Source organism: Sceloporus undulatus, chromosome 8, assembly GCF_019175285.1.
Source record: "Sceloporus undulatus isolate JIND9_A2432 ecotype Alabama chromosome 8, SceUnd_v1.1, whole genome shotgun sequence".
Taxonomy (NCBI): domain Eukaryota; kingdom Metazoa; phylum Chordata; class Lepidosauria; order Squamata; family Phrynosomatidae; genus Sceloporus; species Sceloporus undulatus.
Window position 1 is genome coordinate 31,527,458 of NC_056529.1, and position 20,430 is coordinate 31,547,887.

At 45.2% G+C, this 20,430-nt stretch overlaps 1 protein-coding gene across 5 annotated transcripts in view; it reads right to left on the reverse strand.

Moving 5' to 3' along the window:
• The window catches only part of UBN1 (ubinuclein 1), a 26,532-nt gene extending 6,198 nt beyond the window's left edge, over nt 1–20,334 (reverse strand). The window contains exons 1-17 of one of the 5 annotated variants that reach the window (XR_006100520.1): nt 19,537–19,938; nt 16,141–16,954; nt 15,492–15,578; nt 15,150–15,245; nt 14,376–14,510; nt 13,810–13,913; nt 12,406–12,844; nt 11,757–11,827; nt 10,946–11,075; nt 10,016–10,134; nt 9,679–9,807; nt 8,799–8,942; nt 8,115–8,165; nt 7,767–7,809; nt 5,015–6,250; nt 3,745–3,997; nt 205–3,154 (exon numbers count right to left, since the gene is read on the reverse strand). Coding sequence is in view for 3 of the 5 variants with exons in the window: in XM_042437686.1 (XP_042293620.1) it covers nt 3,102–3,154; nt 3,745–3,997; nt 5,015–6,250; nt 7,767–7,809; nt 8,115–8,165; nt 8,799–8,942; nt 9,679–9,807; nt 10,016–10,134; nt 10,946–11,075; nt 11,757–11,827; nt 12,406–12,844; nt 13,810–13,913; nt 14,376–14,510; nt 15,150–15,245; nt 15,492–15,578; nt 16,141–16,389 (3,339 nt within the window). In the remaining 2 variants the exon portion in view is untranslated. Of the gene's footprint in view, nt 1–17; nt 3,155–3,744; nt 3,998–5,014; nt 6,251–7,766; nt 7,810–8,114; nt 8,166–8,798; nt 8,943–9,678; nt 9,808–10,015; nt 10,135–10,945; nt 11,076–11,756; nt 11,828–12,405; nt 12,845–13,809; nt 13,914–14,375; nt 14,511–15,149; nt 15,246–15,491; nt 15,579–16,140; nt 16,955–19,532; nt 20,042–20,236 lie in introns of those variants that run through there. The other 4 variants (XR_006100521.1, XM_042437686.1, XM_042437685.1 and 1 more) reach the window with 4 other exon arrangements.
• Nucleotides 20,335–20,430: the final 96 nt, after the last annotated feature.

Consider the following 20,430-nt stretch of genomic DNA (forward strand, 5'->3'; position numbering starts at 1 on the left):
GAAGGAGTGGCATAGTTCTTTTCGTTCAGACAGCTCTGCTCCTGTCCTTCTGGGAAGGGTGCGTCTACCCACTTTCCACCCTTCTGGAAGTGTCCAAAACATTCCTGACACACCTCCTGGGAAGCCACCTTGTATTTTCAATTTGATTATCAAATCCATTTCTGTCCTCTGTGATAGACAGCAGGTTTTAGGCAGAAATCTTACCCTTCTACCTGATCAGTTTTCGTTGGAGACGTGGGGAATGAACTCTGTCCACAGAACAGCTCCTCCACCGGCTCCTCTTTCAAAAGAGAGAAAAATGAAAGCAGCGTTTTTGGAAACTGAAAAAACAATTTTATTCCGTTGCTGTATACAAGATTAACCATTTTTAATTGTCACCTCCACCCTCCTGGTTATCTAGAAAGGGCCCCCTCCCTCCCTCCCCCACGACACACACAAAAATAAATCGCAGCTCTTTCTGCACACAAAGAAACTGCTTTTCTAAGTTTTAAGTGCCATCTGGTGGTGCGCATGCCCACCATAAACAAAACCTAGCAAAATGGTCTTCAGCCAAGGCAGAGAGACATGTGGTGCTCTGCTGTTGTTCACAGGCCCTGGCGGTTAGATCTTGCCTTGCCGTGGCTCTGTTTATCTCGCTTTTTAAAACGCAAAAGGAAAAGGGGGGGGGGGTTTGAAAAAAGCAGGCGGGGAAGAAATCGCACAGAATTTCCACCGTAGAACATTTCCCTGAGGCAAGAGGCTTTGTGAAGTTTCTTTCTACAACATGGGGCTTCCGCTCCAGCTTCAGCAAGTACAGATATGTGGTGACAGAAGCATCTGAATGACAGCAAGAAAGGACTTAAGCATGGCCTGAATCCTGCCCAGTGCTGAGCACTAGTTCCTATGAAAATGAAGCTGCTCTTAAAAGGCAATCAAGAGACAGCAGGATTGAGCCTTGACCAAAAAGGACACAACTAAACAAAGGACACTCATTTCACATCTCTGTGCTTCAGAATTGGCAAGCTTCAGATTTGGTCTTTGGCTCTTCTTCTGTAACTTAAGGGGTGTGTATGCTTACTTTAATTGATTGGTTTTAAAAACGAATTTGATTGTGGTGAGCAAGTCTCAAATTCATTCTGATGGAAAGAAATACAAAAGAGCTTACTAGTATGTCAAAAGAAATAACTGCTCTCCAAACTTTGGTTTGGAGGTCACAATCCAAATAGAATGGTGTTTTTTTTTAAACTGAGCTAAAGATCAAGTATTTTCTGTTTCAGAGGAACAATGAGCAAACTGACACTTAAGAAAGAAGAGTTCTAGATTATGATCAGAAAGCAGTCCTCAATTTAGGCAGGTAAAATAAGAGGGGTTTTTTGTGGGGAGGGTGCCACTGGGCTGCACCAAGGTTTGAGACAAAGAGTATCAGTCAGTTGGCAACCAGAGGGCCTAACATGATTTCGCCACTCTACGAAGAGATTTTTTTGTTCCAGGAAACCTTTTGCAAGGGGCTTCTGGGTGGAGGAGGGGTGTGTACCACGTCCTAGCTATTCCCTGCCTTTCTCCTCCCCAGAACATGTCAGGGCAACAAGTCAGTGAAGGATTTGGTCCTTTTTCACCAATTAGCCTACAGAACCATCAAGATGCCAGCCACTGCCTCAAAGCCAGAAGGACTAGCTAGGAGTGGTAGCTCTTTTGGTCAGTTCTGAAAACTTCCAAGCCAAGAGCATCACTGAAGAATATAAGCAAACCCTGGTGAGCTTCCACCATCTTCCTAATGCCTCCAAAACAGCTAAGCAGCTTGAGAAACAGTTGGCAGAATCTGCCAGGAAAGTCTCTTGAGATAAAGATGTTCTAGCCCAGTTTGCATTCATTGGATTGGCATGGTTTCCATCCAATTGCCCTAATCCACATGCATGCAGGCACCCTGATGCAAACTAAGCACCTCCTGATGGCTTAGTTTTCTTCCTGCAGCCCTACAAAAGGCCAGCTCCTCCTGCCCCTGCATGGCTGCATATGCAAAAAATGGTCATAGATAATTCCTGTGAGAGCAAAAGAAAAAAAAATGATCTTGAGCTCTTTATGGAATGCTGGCTGTTTCAGGACAATAGCTTCAGAAGTAAAGCTTAAGTCACAGCTTCAAGTTGCTTGGCATTGGCCATCTTGCACAACTGCCTGGAGACTGCCATGTCACCAAAGGGGAGGGACCCCTCTACATAAAGCCCAGTGCACCTTAAATACAGCTCTAAAAATAAGAAAATGTCAAAAGGAAAAAAAAAGCTTGAGGGAGTTCACATACTACATGAGCTTGAAATGTTTTGCACTCTTGCTCCACCATAAAAGGCACTGAAATTACAGCTTCGTTGTACACAACGTCATGCGTGGGTGGGGAAGGGTCTTTTTTGATGCTGGACATTCAGGGGTAATGACAAGGTGGGGACAAGGAGCAGCTAATGGAGCCTACCCAAAACAAAAAACAGAAGAGGTCAGGCAGGGAAGCAAAAGAAAAAGAAAAATGAAAGCCACAAATTCAGCTCAGTGTTCATGAATGCATCTTGAGGCTTCTGAAGTCTCTACTTTCCTTCTCAGAGGACCAGTGAGCTGACTGACTTTACAAAGCTGCCACAAGAGGAAGGTCAATCTTCCGGTCAACATGAGCACAGCTTTATTCTGGGTACCATCAGAAAGAGTGCGTGTGTGTGTGTGTGTGTGTGTATGGGGGTGGGGCAATATGGCATATGATCGAGTCAAGAAAAGAACAAGCACCTTCCTGTAATCCACTTCAACATCGATGAGGAGGTAATTGGATCCACAGATACTTGGCAGCAAGGCTCTGCTAGTGCTTGGCTTGTACAAACTTGCCTGTGTCACTCCATTCCCTGCCTGGGCGGCTGGAGTACATGGAATAAGAGCAGCTGCCACAACTGTGCCACGTAAGTGCTTCCTTTTCTGGGTGAGGCACAGATCCCCATAGAAAACTCCTGGTCCAAAGTCGGAAAGATCCTCCCCGCTCAACTCCCATTTAAGTCAGAATAACAAGAGTGAGTGGGGGAGAACCCCCTTGTGTCCACTGCTCAGTTTCATGGTGGCCCCACTTCAGCGGTTGTTGCACTCTTTCAGAGCTGTCACAATTTCCGTGGCTGCGAGTTGGACCCTTTAGCATGTAGCTGAGATGTATCTGAAAGAAATACAAAAAGAAGGGCTTTTAGTGTCCCCAGTGGTGCAACCCAAAACTGAAATTACCAGACACCTTCAGAGCAAATTGCTACAAGCTAAAAACAGTATTCTAGTTTCTTTCAAGAAGAGAGAAAGAATTGAAAAATCCACCATAGGCAAAAGTTTATATTAGTTTCATTTTCACAGTTCATTTTAGATGCCCCCAAGTGTTATCATTAAACCCAGTGCACAAATGTTGGTGCCTTAGGCCAGGGGTTCCAAAACTCTGGTCAAGTTGTAGCCCCAGCCAACTTGGCCAGCAGTCAGGGATTCTGGGAGCTGAAGGCCAAAACATCTGGAGGACCAAAGTTTGGGAACCACTGCCCTAGGCAGTTAGCTGACAAGACTTGAATTCCAGAACAGGATCAGCTTCAAAGACCCCAACACACTACTGAAGGAGAGAGAGACCACCCGAAGCCTATCCCAGTCGAAATTCCTTCTTGCACAAACAGAATAGCCATCATCAAGCCCCCTGCAGCAGCCTGAGAGGTGGCCATTTGCACCAGTGCCTCAAGGGCATGGCTGCTCCCACTACTCACATGCATTACTTACTATGGCCAAGACTGTGGTGGAAAGTCCCTGGGACTGGTCCTGTTACGATGGCATCCTTCGACACCCCTGCTTTAGGTGGAGACTCAGAGCTGAAGGAAATCACATGAAGAGGGAAGGAATGGATGGGTGAGATAATCCCCAGTGGGGTAGAGCTGAGGGCAGTAGGCAGCTTCGGGTTGCTGGGCTTGTAAGAGGGCGAGAGGACATTCAAGGAAGACGAACTGGTTAGCAGCACTGCTCCGCTGGCTCCCTTCTGGAAAGAGGAGCGAAAGAACCAGTCAGACTAGCAGGAAGTAATGGCCTTTGTCCTCAATGTGGGAAGTGCCACATGGAGGGCAACATATAGCCCTGGGAAGGATACCAGTGGGCTCTGACCTTCCCAGGAAGGCAAGTTCACCCTCCTTTGTCACCAGAAATTACTCAGCAGCCAATGACAATTTGATCCCCTCTCCCACTGCCATTCCCTTTTCCTACTCTGTGGTGCCTTATTTAGATTGTAAGCCTGAGGGCAGGGAATTGCCAAATTAACAATTTGTATACTGCTCTTAGGCTTTGTGGCTGAAAAGCAGAATATATATGCTCTAAATAAACAAATAAAATGTTAAAACAAACACTGACAATTGTAACAAGATCTTCCATGGCAAACATTTCATGGCCACATAGCCTGAAAAACCCACAAAAAACTATGGATGCCAGCCATGAAAGCCTTCAACTTTGCATTTCTGCTTTGTGTTTGGTTCAGCGCTAACTAGGGCCTGGGACAGACCGCCTGAAAAGGGTGGCCTGCTGGTGGCCTTTTTTCCTCAAGAGGGAGGGAATTCAGGGGTCCTTAAAAGACTATTCACATTAAGATTCCAAAGTAGCAGAGGATAGGAAAGTCATCTGCTACAAACCACGGAGAGTCACTTGCAGAGGGAACAGGCTAGATCAGTGATGGCGAACCTATGGCACGTGTGCCAGAGGTGGCACTCAGAGCCCTCTCTGTGGGCACACATGCTATTGCCTTAGCACAGAGTTTGCCAGAGTTTCTTACTAGAAAGCCAGAGGGATGTGGCACTTTGCAATAAATAAGTGGAGTCCGGGTTGCAGTTTGGGCACTCGGTCTGTAAAAGGTTCTCCATCACTGGGCTAGATGAACAAACCCTGACCTCAGTTCCCTAGGATTCTATGTGGCATTTTACAGCATAAGCTAAAGAGGGCAAGAAATTTGCAAGAAATGTGTAAGATCATGCACGTATTCAACAACTGGCTTTTCTAAGAGGTCACTTACTGGTATAGAGGTAGAGGATGCAGTGCTGCTAACCACAGCAGGCTTCAGGGAGGAGGTCAGCAACTTGGCCACCCCTTGTGTCCCTCCACTTGAACTGACATTTGGACCCCCTGGTGGAGCTACCAACGTCAACTTTTGGGAGACCAGAGTCTTCTTCACCATAGAACTGGGCGATGAGCGACTGGGAGCCTGCCCAGAAGGAAGACATGCGCCTGGCAGCAAATTGCCCGGGGTTGAGCTCTGGTTTGTAGAAATGCTTGATGTAGAGCCACTGGTCGAAGCCATGTGCCTGGACAGCGCCACAAAGGGTGACTTGAAAGATTGTCCTGAGGAGCCAGAGCTATTTAGGTGCTTCCCTGTGTAGCTTAGTGACACAGAGGCAGAACTAGGGTTCTTGTGAGAGCTGCCAGATCCTGGAGAGATGGTGGAAGAGGAGGAAGAAGAGGAGGAAGAGTGGAATCCTGGTGCTTTGATGGGAGTTTTCACCTGCTGCTGTTGGAGGAGGGGGCGCTGGGGGAGTGGGGAGACAGCTTTAGGACTCTGCAGCTTCACAAAGGGAGGTGATGGTGAGAAAGTCTTCGGCTGCTGAGCACTCAAGGAAAATACTTTCACCTGGGGTGTTTGCACAGGGGCTGATGTCAGGGGTCCATGAACTGTGCGTGGCAGGCTGTGATGCTTCGGCTTCGGCTGGTGGGTTTCTGGGACCTTAGTTGGGGGAGTCTGGGAGGGCAGGTCTTTGTAAGTGGAGCCCTCGGCCTTTTTGTCCTGAGGGGACTGGCCTAATGCCAAGGCCTGTTCAGCCAGGAAGTTGAGGGGAGACTGTAGGGAACTGCTAGAAGATGATGATACAGGTGAAGGGCTTGGTTTGGAGAAAGGCCTCTTCTCTTCCAGTGCTGCTTGGACAGGGGGCTTCTCCGAAGGCATCTTTGGGGCTGCAGGAAGGGTGAAATCAGGACTTCCACCCGTTCGGCTGTTCAACACAGCCAGTTCCTTGGAGACGGCTTCCAGGGATGAAGCAGCATTGTGGATTAAGTCCTCATTCAAAGAATCATCCATATTGAAGGCAGCTGGTGTGACTGAGCTGCTGGCAACTGGAGTTGAACTCATGGCCAGGAGCTCCCTAGTCTGCGGGCTGAGGCCAACAGCAGCTCCTTGAGACTCTGGAGAAACTGTGCCACTCGAGTGGATCAACGGGACAGAAAGCGGCATCTTCTTGTCTGGTTTACCAGAAGGCTCCTGAGAAAAAGGAGAAGGCACATTAGTCAATCTAGAGTTGTAAATTATGTCATCTCTGTTGTAATTAAAAGATGAGGAGGGGGCACATTATTTATGTTTTGTATTTTCTCCTAGAATTAGGACTCAAGAGGGTTGAGAACTTAAACTTCCAAAGCACTCTAAACTGAATATGTTAAAGGACTGAGTAAACTCTGTGGGAGTTTTCACCTATATTACTTGGTACCTGGAAAGGAATTCTGCTTTTATTTAAAACAAAACCAGCTAGGCCTTGCAAAAGGCTTGAAAAGTGTTGTTTGAACACTCAGGAGCAAAGATATAAGTGGGGAGGCTGCAATACAGGAGTTTATTTAAGATAAACAACCTGCCTTTTGAGGTGCACTGCCAAACCATGGGTTTTTCAAGGGCAAACACCAGCATACAAAATTGGGCCTGGAAACAAACAGGCAGCCGATGTTACAATACTAAACCAATGAACTGCCGTGTGATTGGTTTGCCTTTGGTTTGCCGTAAGTCAGAAATGACTTAAAGGCACACAACAACAACCAAGTCTAGGATCATCTTGGTATGTTTATACAGGCTGAGTCTAACTTATCTGAAATGATTGAGACCAGGACCATTTTGGATTTCAAAATACCTGTATTTGCATATATGCACATAAAGAGCTATCTTGGAGAAGGAACCCAAGTCTAAAAACATAATTAAAATATGTTGCATATAGATCTTATACACACAGCTTGAAGGTAATTATTAATAACTTTGTGCTTAAAAACCAGGTTTGTGTACACTGAACCATCAGAAAACAAAAGTCAGGCGGGTTACAGACCGCCATAAGGGATGTCTCTTCCAGACACCCCTAACCCTATCATGGACAGAGTCCGTGACAAATGGTGGTGTCTGTTCCACACAGCCACCGCCATATTGACGTAGCGGACGCTGTGCGTCCGCACGTCGTGCCCCAGAAGTGATACCGTGAGTGCGCGACTAGCACCTCACGGCGTCTTTTCCGGGGCCCAGGAAGGAGCGCGATTTCCGCGCTCCTTCCTTTGCAGCGTCCGGGAGTCACGCAGTTTGACCGCTGTGGCTCCCGGGTGCTGCAAGCGGCGGCGGCAGCAGACCGCCGCATTTCGGCGGTCTGTAACCCGCCTCACTATCTTAACCACCCATTATTTTTTTTTTATTTTTTGGATGATTTCGGATTTTGGAATTCCAGGTAAGGAAGACTCAATCTTTACTGTGGAAAAATAGAAGGAAATACTACCTCCTTGCCACTTTGAACCCTACATCTACCATTCAGGTGAAAGTAGCCTCTCTGTAAAGAAATTCCAGATAAGGGAGTCTGTTTAACCAGGAAAATATCACATAGAATAGTGGTGCACTATACGGAAAATATGAGTGGCTGTGTAGAGAGCCATTTTGATACAAACAAAAAGAAACTGTCTTTCCACACATTTCCACTTCCCCAGCAAGACCATATTGGGAATGAGAGCTTGCTGAAGAGTCCAGGCAGTTTGCTCACCTTTGCCTTCACCTTTTGTGGTGCCACAACTTTCTTCTTTGCTCTGTAGGAAGACACAAGCAAGAGAGAGGCTTGTTTGATATCCAGGAGATCCTGAAATGCCAGTGTGATGAAACCTGCCAAAGATGGCTGAACTAGAAGACCTCAGACTGTCCTGCGTTCATTACAAAAGTTGGGACCCTTTCAGAGCTTGAGGGGTAAATTCAGTTTTAGCAGGACAACTGCATTTTGAGTGATATTCTAGACACCTGGTAGCTAAACTTGATCAGTGGACTGAAAAGTACAAGGACAGGATCCATTTGTTGTTTGCAAGTAGATCTGCCATACTATCACAGTAAAGAAACTTACGGGAGTGAAGTTAGATGACTGTGTCCCCGCCGGCTCTCCTTGAATAAAGTTCTGAAAAAGGAAGTGGGAGTGAGAAGCTCAACCAGACCTGTTGGTCAAAGCAGGAATGAGATCTCCAGCCAGCAGGAATGACTCCTGCAACTGTGAGATCCTGGCGCCTCTTCTACAAATCCTGAGAATCATCACTTTCTTTTCTTTCTTTTTTTAAAAGAGAAACTTAAGATTCTAAACCTTATGGTTGCAAACTGAAATGCCACAAGAATATGCAGACAACACCTGCTATAGCTTAGATGGAACCATGTAAAGAGGCTTCTTTCGACTACCCTGTCCACTGGAAGTATATCAGGGTCACACAGGATGTGTATACCCCACTCTCTTCCATGCCAGCATTCTCTGAAGATGCCAGCCACAGATGCTGGCGAAACATCAGGAATAAACTCTTCTAGAACATGGCTACATAGCTCAAGAAACCCACAAAAATGTATTTTATGTTCCAAAATTAACAAAGTGACTGACAATGTGTAAAGGAGGCTAATGCTGCATTTTTTTTTTCAATTTTCTGAAAATTTCATTTCCTCCCTTAAAAAAAAAAAACCCTAATTTTTCTCCTATTGCTTCAAAATATTTGGTTATTTTACATCTCTTGGAAGTACACAGCTAGTTTCCTTCTACATTCCCTCTCACCTGGACTGCATCCAGCCCTTTGGCCAAAGAGATCTGACTTCCCCATCCAGGAAGGTCTTCACATAATCCTCCAGTGACTGTGCTTTGTTCTTTTCGAGGTCATATGCATCCAGTTTGATCTTCACCACCTGGCAGAGCAAATCCCTGAAGGAGGGGAGAAGGTTTCTTCCGAGGTTAGCCAGACCCATCACCCCCTGCTCCAACACACACACACAACACAGTTTAACCCCATTTTATAAAGGTGTTTTAACTCTAACTGGGATCTGTCAGTTGAACATTCAAATTTGGAATGCAGTATATTTATTCAGATTTGGAATGCAGTATATTCATACTGTGTGTGTATCTATATATCTATCTCTATCTATTTTACTATGTATAGAGATTTTCTAGCACCTTCGAGATTTTGCTACAAAATCTCTATACATATTAATTCTACAGACTAACACTGCTATACCTTTCAATTCTATCTATTTTACTGTACTCTTTAAGATATTAGCATTAAAATATATATTTTAACATAAATACACCACATTTCATCCACAGGGGATTGCAGTTAACATTATAACAGAAGAAATGAAATGAAGTTAAAAGCCATTAAGTGGAAGAACTACAAAGTAGGGCCCCAGCAGACAACTTCTAACAGATAGAAATTATGATGTGTGAGGCAGTCTTTCAGATAGGGCTTTACAAGTGAATGCCAGCCCCTGGAATATGAGTTGGCAGCAAATAAGGAGCCAATGCAAATGCTTAGGAATTGGTGTGACCTTGCTCCATGTGGGTCAGGGTGGGCAACACTCAAATTTGCAAGCTGTATGTGATGACGCCACCATCTTTTGTGGTCTGCCAGTACTCCCCAACTATTTTCTGTCTCTCTGCAAACCTGATTTCATCGTTCCAATGAAACTTCTTCCGGGGTCCCATGATCCGTTTCCCTCCCTTATCATCATCATCTTCATCATCTGAACAAATCCGGTCTCTTTGCTCCTTGTCTTTTTCCTCTTCAAGCATCCTGAGAAAAAGAAAGCAACAGGGCGGCTACAGGACCTACCCCCAAAATATATCACTGCCTCACAATGTTTCGGTTAAAACCACAACACAAGAGGCAACAGAGATACCTCAGTAATATGTCAACAATGATCCATCAGTGCTTAAAGTCTTGCATAAACTTGTATGCAGGTAAAACAAATGAGAAGGAATTATACAGCCAACATACATACTTGGCAAACTTGGCTTGGGTGTGTGCATGGAATTCGTCTTGGTATTTGGCCATCTGTTCTGGCATTGCTCTGCCAATGGCTTCCTTTAATTTCTGAAGGGGCTCCTTCAACCGACCACCCTGAAGGAAGCAGAAAGAATAAAGGATTTACCCTCTATTTATCATGTTTAACAGCATCAACACAGTCAGTCCCATGATTTGTGTCAGGCAAAGCTGGATGAAATCATACTTTTTGCATCATTTAAGGCCTGATCTTTCCCAACAAGCCTGCTCACTAAATGAGAACTAGCCACTTGGCATTGCTGATCACCAATATTTTCAGTGGTTAGAGCAGAAATAGATAGGAGGAAAACATTCTGCTCTGGGAAGGAGCAACTTATGAATTACTTTCACTTATGTGGAAGAGTAATGTTTAAATACTTTGACTGAGCAAAACTTCTTTTTTCTACCAAGAATGTGTTCTGAGGGTAAAGGAAGGGGCGACTCAGTTAAAAATCCATTGTGGGAACATCTTTAGATAACCATTTCCCTTTGTCCCAAGAATGGTCAAGGCACTGCAATTCAAAGGCACACATTCCTATAACCATAAGAAGCCTTTAACCTAGAAAGAGATGTTTATTAGACGTTTTTAATTTGTTGCCTGTTTTACTTTATTGAACCCTTTCCAGTATTGTTATGTATTATTTATAGGTATTATCTTATTATTTCTTAGATTGTACGCCATGGGCAGATTTACTTAATCTATTTTATTGTTTGTATGTACAGAGCTGTGTAAGTCTACAGCGCTATATAAATAAAGCATAATAATAATAGTTTATGATTTCTATTCCTTGTGTAATGAAGTGCATTAAACAAAGAAATAGCTCTTCTAAAATCTGGAAATACTGTCCCTGAAAGTGATCAGTGGCATTGCACTTCTGTGATTACATACCTGTTCACAGAGGTAAAGTCTGCGGGCACGCTTGAGGAGAGTATCTTTGTTGAACGGCAAAAAGGAGGCCAGATGAGCATATACCCCGGATCGCATCTGGCTGCTCAGCTCCCGGGTTTGTAGCTCTATACTATAGACAGCAAAAAAGGAGAACAATTTAGCTCTCTGCCTCCCCTAAGGCCACCCAGGTCACTCTCTCCATTATCAGAATGAGCTGACCCAGGCAAAATACTTTAAAGTCCTCTAAAAATTAAGAAGTCACAATTGGAAAATAATTGTCATAAAAAGGCAATTTGAAAACATTAACGGCAAAGCATTACTTGGCATCAAAGGCTAGTCTGAATAGAAATGTTTTAAAGGACTAATCAAATAGCAGACAGCTCTAGCAGATTTCTGTAAGCAGTGTGGTTCCACAATCAGAAAGCTGTAACAGAAAAATCCCTTCTGCTGCTGTACTAATTTTAAACAGAAGCATTTCCGCTGCATTTCAAGGTACACTTCCAATCTTCTAGTGACAAACTGGCGTTCCTTTGCACATTGTGTGGGATGCAATGGTCCAGAAAAAGTGTGACTGACGTGATTCCACAACTCTGTCACAAGTGCTCAATTCTTTCATCTCCAGAAGTGTACAGGGGGGCACTGGGGCCTCAGATCAATTCCCCTAAATGCCAGAAAGATTTCTTAAGACTGGGGATTACCAACGATGTTCCAGGCTGTGGGACATAGCTGCTGTGGCGCAGAATATTACAGAGCTTCCATTCTCCCCTCCCACAAGAGCTTACAGGCTTCATATGGTGCATTTCGGACTTACTCCAATAAAATGCTGTTCATGTCCTGGTTGAAGAATTTGTGTTTGACTTCTCCTTCTGCAGCTCTGGCAGCCTAATTCATAATGAAAAGAACAGTTACTAACCAATAGAGTCAAAAATGAGTAAAAGAAACTCACTGATACTCATCCTACTAACTCCTGCACCAAACTAAAGGCCTCTCCCAAACAAGGTGCATGGCCACCCAAATGTACTTGGTAGCAGGAGAATAATCCCACTCAATAAATCTTTCACTTCTACTAACTAGGCACTCACAATTCTCATTCCTCACTTGAAATAAAGACTACCAGGGGACCACATTTACCACAACTGCCTGCTTATGTGCCATGTCATTACAGATTGGCTTTCCAGGAAACAATTCTTCAAAACATGTAGGCAAACAACAATAACCCTGTGGATGCCTTGCAACTGGCTGGAGGGACACCTGCAGTTTATTGGTTGACTACATGCTCTGGGTGCAAAAGGTCCCAAGATGAGGGTGCAAAAGGTCCCAAGGTCCCAGGGAAGGCTGGGGAAAGTTTGTGCGAAACCCTGGAATGCAGACAACGCCTGGCTAAAAGGGCCAATGACTTGGTTCAGTATAGGCCTGTTTCCTAGCCAGGATGACTCCTGGGCTTGCTGTTTTGGCAGTACCTGATTAAGTTCCTCAATGCGTTTCTCCAAGGGTGCGGGGAGTCCATCAGGAAGGGTGAGAGGCTGCTTGACATCCTGCTCCAGGCTCGCCCCAAGGGAATCACTCCCATCATCCATGTCCTGGAATCGGCTCTCTTCTGGATATTCAAAGAGAAGCCGTTCGAGATCAAGGTCACTCAGGGAGTCCATGGCTGTGGCTGCCTGAAGCAGTTCATTGTCACTGGTGTGGCCAAAGAGGGAGAGAAGAGGGTCGGGCATGCTCTCTACTTCCCGTGGGACTGTGGCTTCAGCCACACAGGGGACAGGAAGCTTTGGCTCATCATTCCTTGTCTTCTGAGCATCCTTTTCCTTCTGAAATTTCTTCAGCATTTCCTTGACACTCAGGGAGCCTGAGTATTTCTTCTTTTTCTTCTCCTTGCTTGCATTCAGGGCTGTGAAACTGTAGGAGAGGCTCAGTATTATTCCCAACACAGAGGGAGAGATACATAAAAGAAAAGCAATATACCCAACCAGCTTACCACCTACAACTTTACTAGTTTTTTTACCTTTTGCTCATTGTACAGATTTCTACAAGCCAGTGTGCTGACACTCACTTATTCTTAATCCAGTAACCTGAAATCTATGGAGAGTAGGCTGAGCTTCAGTGTCAGCACCACAGATCTAACACTTTCCCTTAGGATGCCAGACAAATCAGAGCAAATATAAAAGTGACCCACAACTGTTCAAAAAGATTTATGGGTTGAAGTCCCTTCCTATAGGCTCCCTTGCTTTAAAAACACATAAATCCCAGACAGTCACAAATGAATCATCATCCTGAACCCCCAGAGCAAAAAATTAATTCAAGGGGTTTTCCACTCCCTTGTTTGCCTGTTTTTTGTTCTGTTTAAAATAGTATTTAAAATTGGCAATCTCAGAAGAGTGCATCATATACTTCTACAATCAGAACAAAAATCAGTGTTTTTCTAATCCTTAAAACAGCCGCTGAAATGTTCTGTAAATTGCCACTTTAAGCCTTACACCAACTACATGAATTAGATCATTCATGGAGATAAGCAGACTGGCTGCTGGGATCATTTGGACTAGCTCTGCGACATAAGACCTTCTAATTGACTCATTTTATTATCTGCAATGTTAATTTTTGCACTGTCAAATTATCTTGTTCACTCATCTCACTTACTGCCATAAATTTCCTGCGAGACATATTACTAATGAAACCAGATTTCATTTACACCACAGCAGGAAATTAATAGCTAGAACAAGGATGTGGATCACACCAGTTCTCCAAACTGATCTTCTTCTTTTCTCATTTCAGAAGTCCTCCAATGAAGCCTGACTACTCTTTCTGAGCAAAGGATGAGGCATTCACCATTTCAACAATCACATTATAACAATGCAGACTCTTACCCAGTTTTGGGAAACTTAGATTTTTTAGACTTCTTTTCCTTGTCATAAGAATCATCCTTTTTCTTCTTCTTCATCTTCTCACCTCCTTCTTTCAATTTCCGTTTCTAGAAGTTAAAGCACATTGTTAAAACAGGTGTTGAATGCCATCTCCGTGTAAAAAGCAGAAGCAAAATGTACTGCCCAGTTCAAGTATACAAGCCCATCCAGCTATCCACTTGCTTACAAGCAATTAATTCACCCAAGATAGATGAAGTGTCTCTGGGAACAGTGAACATCAAGTTTTTAAAAGGATCAATCACTTTGCCTTAAGGAATTCTTATCCTGGCAAAATTGTTGATGTCATGATGGACGATGCTGGAAATTAAAACTTTTCTATGCTCAGCTTACTCTAACATAAGTTCACAAAGAATTGTAGCCTTTGAGCTTCTTTCCAGCAAGGCAAGATAAGAAAAACAAAGCCCCTGGGATATTGCTCTTCTTTCTTGTCAGTCACAAGCACACTTTATGGAAGGCTACCTTTAAATACATATACACAGGATTGCACCCAGAACATTTGAATTCCAAACCTTAGGAGATTTTTTCTTTTTCTCTTTGATAAAGTCATCTTCTGATTCAGAAGCCTGTCGGAACTGTAGCGTTCCAGAGTTGATGTAAAAGCCTCCATATTTGGTTGTTAGTGATGCTGGGACCAGCTCATCATACTGGGAACAGAAGAGAGAGATTAATCAGCTTTTCTGTAATACTTTCTTTAGACAAAACTGGGGTAATTGTACTGTATGTCGTCTTCCATGCAGCAATAAACTGGACAAACAGCTTTACTTTCCCTTCCTCGGCAATATTAAACTTCCCCTTGACCCCCCACCATTAACTAAGCTACCGAAATGAAACAAGTTTGAAGGAGGTCAAAATGTATACATCTGTCTATGTGTGAAAAGGCTCCTGAACTCACTTCCAACACTAAAAATCAATTTCTGTCCTGAACACATGTTCAAAAACATCCTGTTTCTAATTTCTAAGAGGTGGTCTCTCTTCCAAGTCAATGACTCTATCAAAAGATCAGAAGAGTTTTAATTTTAAGATTTGGTTTGGCTGCACCTGCTCTAGCTGTGCCAGAAAATAAAATAGCAGTCTGGGCCTGTGTAGCATGCCCAAATGCAGTGAAACTTGCCCAAGAAACACCAGTTGCAAAACCTAGAAACACTGCTAAGAAACCAGGTTTCTGGAAATGTGGGTCCCTGATGTTGACCCCAACTGGAGAGCCCATGTTTGAGGGCATGCAGCTCCATCACCTGCCCTATGGCTTAGGCAATGGGAGCCAGAGCCCTCCATTCATTACTCACTGCTTCAGAATTATCAATGAAGGAATCAGATTCATCATATCCGTAGCCCATATCAATCAAATCCTGAACACGGTCTTTCCGGCGCTTCTTTCCACCCTGAAATTAGAAAGACCTGTGTTTTTACCCACAACTCTTGAAAAGCAGGTATGCCAGAAAATGTTTCATTGTTAAATCTACCACCCACAAAAACCTCCTGCATCATCACTACATGCACCAAAATCATTACAACTACTAATTACTTCAGTAGTAGTTGGTAGTGCATATGCTCCTAACATTACAGCATTTGCATAAGATGGAATAAAAAGACTTTGTCAGGCACACAACTATAATGCAGAAGCTTACGTATTTCTCTTCAAACTTCCTGGCAAGTGCCTCCACTTTGTGCTTCTCTTTTTCTTCATCATTGAAGGGATCAGCAAGGTCTTTTTTCTGTAGCGGAAGAAAAATGGTAAAAAATATCTTAATGGAATCCTGGCTTTACGCGGGGATCCGTCCCGGACCCCCCCCCCCCCCGTAAAGCAAATAGTGCGTATGCTTGAGCCACATTGACAATAATGGGGCTTGTGCACACAGTTTGGCATGGCCACGGGCACACAAACCATTTTGTTTTCATCATCCGGCTTTCAGCGTAATAATAATAATACTGAAGCTGGGTACTTTGCTGATGTTCTTTTCTCATGGCACACCAATTCGATAAAAGGACTGAAATCTGACCATAGCCACCAGCTAGAACTATGGATTTATTAGTGATATACCCTCTATAGAACCATAGTGGTGTAATGGTTTGAGTGTGGGACTATGATTCTGGAGATCAGGGTTCAACTCTCTACTTGGCCATGGAAACCCACTTGGATGAGACACACACTCTGAGCCCTAAAAAACCCATGATAGGTTCACCTTCACCCCAAGCAAAAGGAAGCCGGGTTTAGCCTTGCTCTGGGTGCTTTGAGAATTTTAGCACGCTTAGAGAACAAAAACAATCCCCGCGTACCTTTTCTCCAGCGGAGCTGCTCTTCCCTTTTCCGCGTGCATTCTTCAACAGTTCGGGATAAAAGAACTCTGGACAGCGCTTGTGATCCGGCTCAAAAAGGGTCAGAGCAATGCGAACCGCCGCTGCTGTAGGTTCAGTTTCCTGTGCATGCTCCACTCCTGTGGCATCCTCCCGACGCGCCTTTTTCAGTAAAGTGGTGCTCAGCGGGCCTGGCAGAGGAGTGAGCTGGACCCTGTGAGGCTCCGTCATGGCTACACTTACGCTGAAGATGTTCTCATGGCATAGTTCCCATTAGCCTATGCCCAAGACTGCACAGGTATGTATGCAGAGGCATCACCATTAATACACACACACACACAATAGATAGCAAATGCAGAAAATTGATAAGGATGCTGGATTCCACCTTAAAGCACAAAAGAAACCCAGCAATCTCTCATTTCACAGATGGGAAGAATCATCCCATCGCAGCACCTTTACAAGTCAAGTTTGTGGTAAATGTTATGGCCTTTATTATAGTCCAACTCCACTTCAAGGAAAGGAAGAAAAACAGTTCTGAATGGAGCAGTTTCTATAGCAGTTCCAGTATGATCTTCACCATTAAGGTCAGTCTGGACAATCTCCTCTTGCATTAGGGCTTTCCTCATGCTGACAGATGGCATGAAGCACTGAACGCTGAACGCATTTGTTCTGTTTTTTCACTGTATTTGTGCCAAAGAAAAGTATGCAAACATTCAGGCCCAAATTAATCCAGACCCCTGGCATGCAGGCCATGCTCCTGAAACGTTCTTCCAAAGACATTTCTTCACGTTTCTACCTAAATAAGAAAACAAAAATAATTCAGCCACAAAAGCCAATGCAGGTGCTGTTCCCAATCATCAATACACAGATTTTTGTTATTGCTCATTTCTGCATTCATATGCAAATATAAACAAGCCCTGGTTTGCAAGTGTGAGGCTATACTGAAGCAGTGACTGTACACTGTAATGTGAAGGATGCGTATCCAAGCATCCTCACAAATGACTCACAGCTCCCCACCACCATTGATTGCAATTAGTTATTAAACCAGGTATAGGAAAAGTGCAGTCCATGGGCCTCTTGTGTCCATCGTCCCCTTTTCTTGGCCAAGCACTGCAAGTTTCCTTCCCTGAATTAAGAAGAGTGCAATTCAGGCTGAGCAGTTTGCTGAGTAAATAAATACACTGGGCAGACATGGAAATCCTATTGTTAGACAAACACACCTTCACTTACTAGACTCTGGGACCCAGTAATCCCAATGGATTACTGTCATTATCGCACCCTTCTTGAATGCCAGCCAGAAGCACAGTTGAAAACGGAGTGCTGAGCTTTGTCTTCGATCAGCCGAGGCAATTTCGACCTTTAGCAGCAATGGACAGACATACAATACAAGATGCACAGGGACCAACATTCTCACCAGAAGCTGACCAGAATGTATTGTGGTTGATCTCTTACAGATGCTTCCCCAAAAAAGATTTACTTTTAGCACTTGACTAAATGCCAGCAGGAGATAGTTTACAACAGTAGCAGCAAAAATGGTGAAGGGTCTGGAAGCCATGCCCTATGAGGAACAACTAAGGGAGCTGGGGATGTCCAGCCTGGAGAAGAGAAGGTTAAGAGGTGATATGATAGCCCTGTTTAAGTATTTGAAAGGATGCCATATTGAGGAGGGAGCAAGCTTGTTTTCTGCCGCTCCAGAGATTAGGACCCAGAACAATGGATGCAAGCTGCAGGAAAAGAGATTCCAGGTCAACATTAGGAGGAAATGCCTGACAGTAAGGGCTGTTCGACAGTGGAACAAACTCCTTCCTCGGAGTGTAGAGGTGTCTCCTTCCTTGGAGGTCTTTAAACAGAGGCTGGATGGCCATCTGTCAGGGATGCTTTGATTTGGATTTCCTGCACGGCAGAATGGGGTTGGACTGGATGGCCCTTGCGGTCTCTTCCAACACAATGTTCAGGTGTTCCATTCTCTAAAGAGAACAATAATAAATTGAAATTGTTTCAAAAGGTCGACAAAAAGGATTGGGGTGATGACAGTTCAAATGAAAACTCGCGCCCAGATAAATATTTGCGAATGAAGATTGTCCCTGGATAGCCGTGCTTATGGCATCCTGCTTTCCCAGGGCATGGAAACCGAGACGCGCACAAACAACTCGCTTGAGAGAAGACACTGGTACACGCTATTTCCTTAGGGACAGTTGCTTCAAAACAATACATCTCTGAGGAAAACTTGTTAAGAGAGCAAACATGACGGATTCTGTCTGTTAAGCCCTTCTGCATCTGCCTCTCGGTGCCTGTAATAAAGAGCTTGTTGGCCAATGGTCTGACTTGATCCTGGAAGGCATCTTGGAGTCATACATTCTGTGGGAACAATCTAGTCAAGCAAAGGAGAGCTCATCTCTTCCAGAGACAATCTGTTCCAATGATGAACAGCTCATATTGCTATTAGTCTCAGATGGCTTCCCTGCAGTTTCCACCCACTGCTTTCAGTCCTGGCATCAGACTGTCAGATGTCGGAAGACCACTACCGTGTCACCCCTGCATTTCTTCTTCTCCTTCTCCAAGCTGTACTTGCCTTGGTCTTATAACAGTCCCTGGACTCCTCTCTCATCACTAAAGGATACCTTGTACTCCTCAAAAACCACCTAAATGCCACCTAAACAATGATGACACCCAACTCTAGATGATCCCAGAACGTCCTCCCAATGGATGCAAGCTCAACATTAGGAGGGACTGCCAGAGAGTAAGGGCTGTTCGACAGTGGAACACAGTCCTTCCTTGGAGGCATTTAAACAGAGGCTGGATGGCCATCTGTCAATGGGAATGCTTTGATTGAGAGTTCCTGCATGGCAGAATGGGGCTGGACTGGATCAGGGCCCTTCTTGGGGTCCCTTCCAACTCTAGCATCCTATGCTTCTGACCCTCGGCCTTCCTGAGGTCCTCTTTCTCCCCAAGGTTTCCAACCCTTATTTGCTCAACGTTAAATCACGGCTTTGTACTCTCTCTTCCCTTCTTCTTCATCTAATGCCTGCTTTCAGCCATGAAACCCATCTTGGGCAAAGAGTCACGCTCTCTCAGCCTCAGAGGAAGAAGGCCATGGAGAACCTCCTCTGAACAAAACCTGCCCAGAAAGCCACATCATAGGCCTGCCTTGGGGTTGCCACAAGCGAGACGCGAACTGGAGGCAGACAACGACAATGACAACAACAACAACAAGAAGAAGTCCTTTGCTGCCTGGCCAAAGTCACCCCTTCAGCCATTGTCAACTTTACCTATTCATTAATTATGTATGTTTAAAATGGCTTTCCTTTCTGCCTTCGAGGCTCCGAGTCCCTTCGAGGCCTTGACGCCCTTCAAAGCCACAAAGAGCCACCTACCTACCTCCATTTCGCCGAGGCTGCCAGGGTCCCACAGACAGCGACAGGCCTCTCCGCCCGGAAAGAAAGGCCCAGCCCGGGTCTCGGGGCTCCAAGGCCAGGAAGGTCTTTTCGGGCTACTCCCAAGAGGCGCAAGAAAGGAGCAGGGAAAGGAGAAGGCCGCGTTGCCAAGGGTTACCAGGGAAGGTCTGAGGAAGTTTGTCCCTCCTGCCGCTCCTTACTCTAAGCTTCCCTTAGTACCGAGGGGAGGGAGAAGGTTCTGTATCGTTGCCTCAAAGAGAGTCCCAGCCTCGCCGGTGCCGCGAGCCGGATCCTAGTCTAGGCCCCTGTCACGTGACAGGGGAGACCAGAAGAAGAAGAGGGGAAAAGCCCACAACAATTCGGAGAAAGGGGGAGGAGCCAATGGAGGCAAGCGTCACGTGACGCTAACGGAGGAGGCGGAGACGAGTGGCGTAGGCCCCGAAGCCGCCGCGTCCCTTGTCACATGGAGAGGCCCCGCCAATCAGCGAAAAGGGAGGAAAGTGGGCGGGGATCCCCGGAACGCTTCTGAAGGAGAAGGAAAGGGAGTGGGTTGCATAGGAAGAAGGGGGCGGGGAAATCCAGCAAGAGACAGGGAAAGAGGGAGGAGCCAATGGAGCCCAGCGTCACGTGACGCCAACGGAGGAGGAGGGGAGTTAGTGACGTGCCGCGAAGCCGCCACGTACCTTGTCACGTGGAGAGGCTCCGCCAATCAGCGTCGGGGAAAAAAGACTAGGAAAGTGGAGGCGGGGAGCCCTGAACGGAGAAAGAGGGAGGAGCCAATGGAGCCAGAGTCACGTGACACTGAGGGAGGCGGAGGATGGGGTTAATGACGTAGGTCGCGAAGCCACCGCGTCCCTTGTCACGTGGAGAGGCCCCG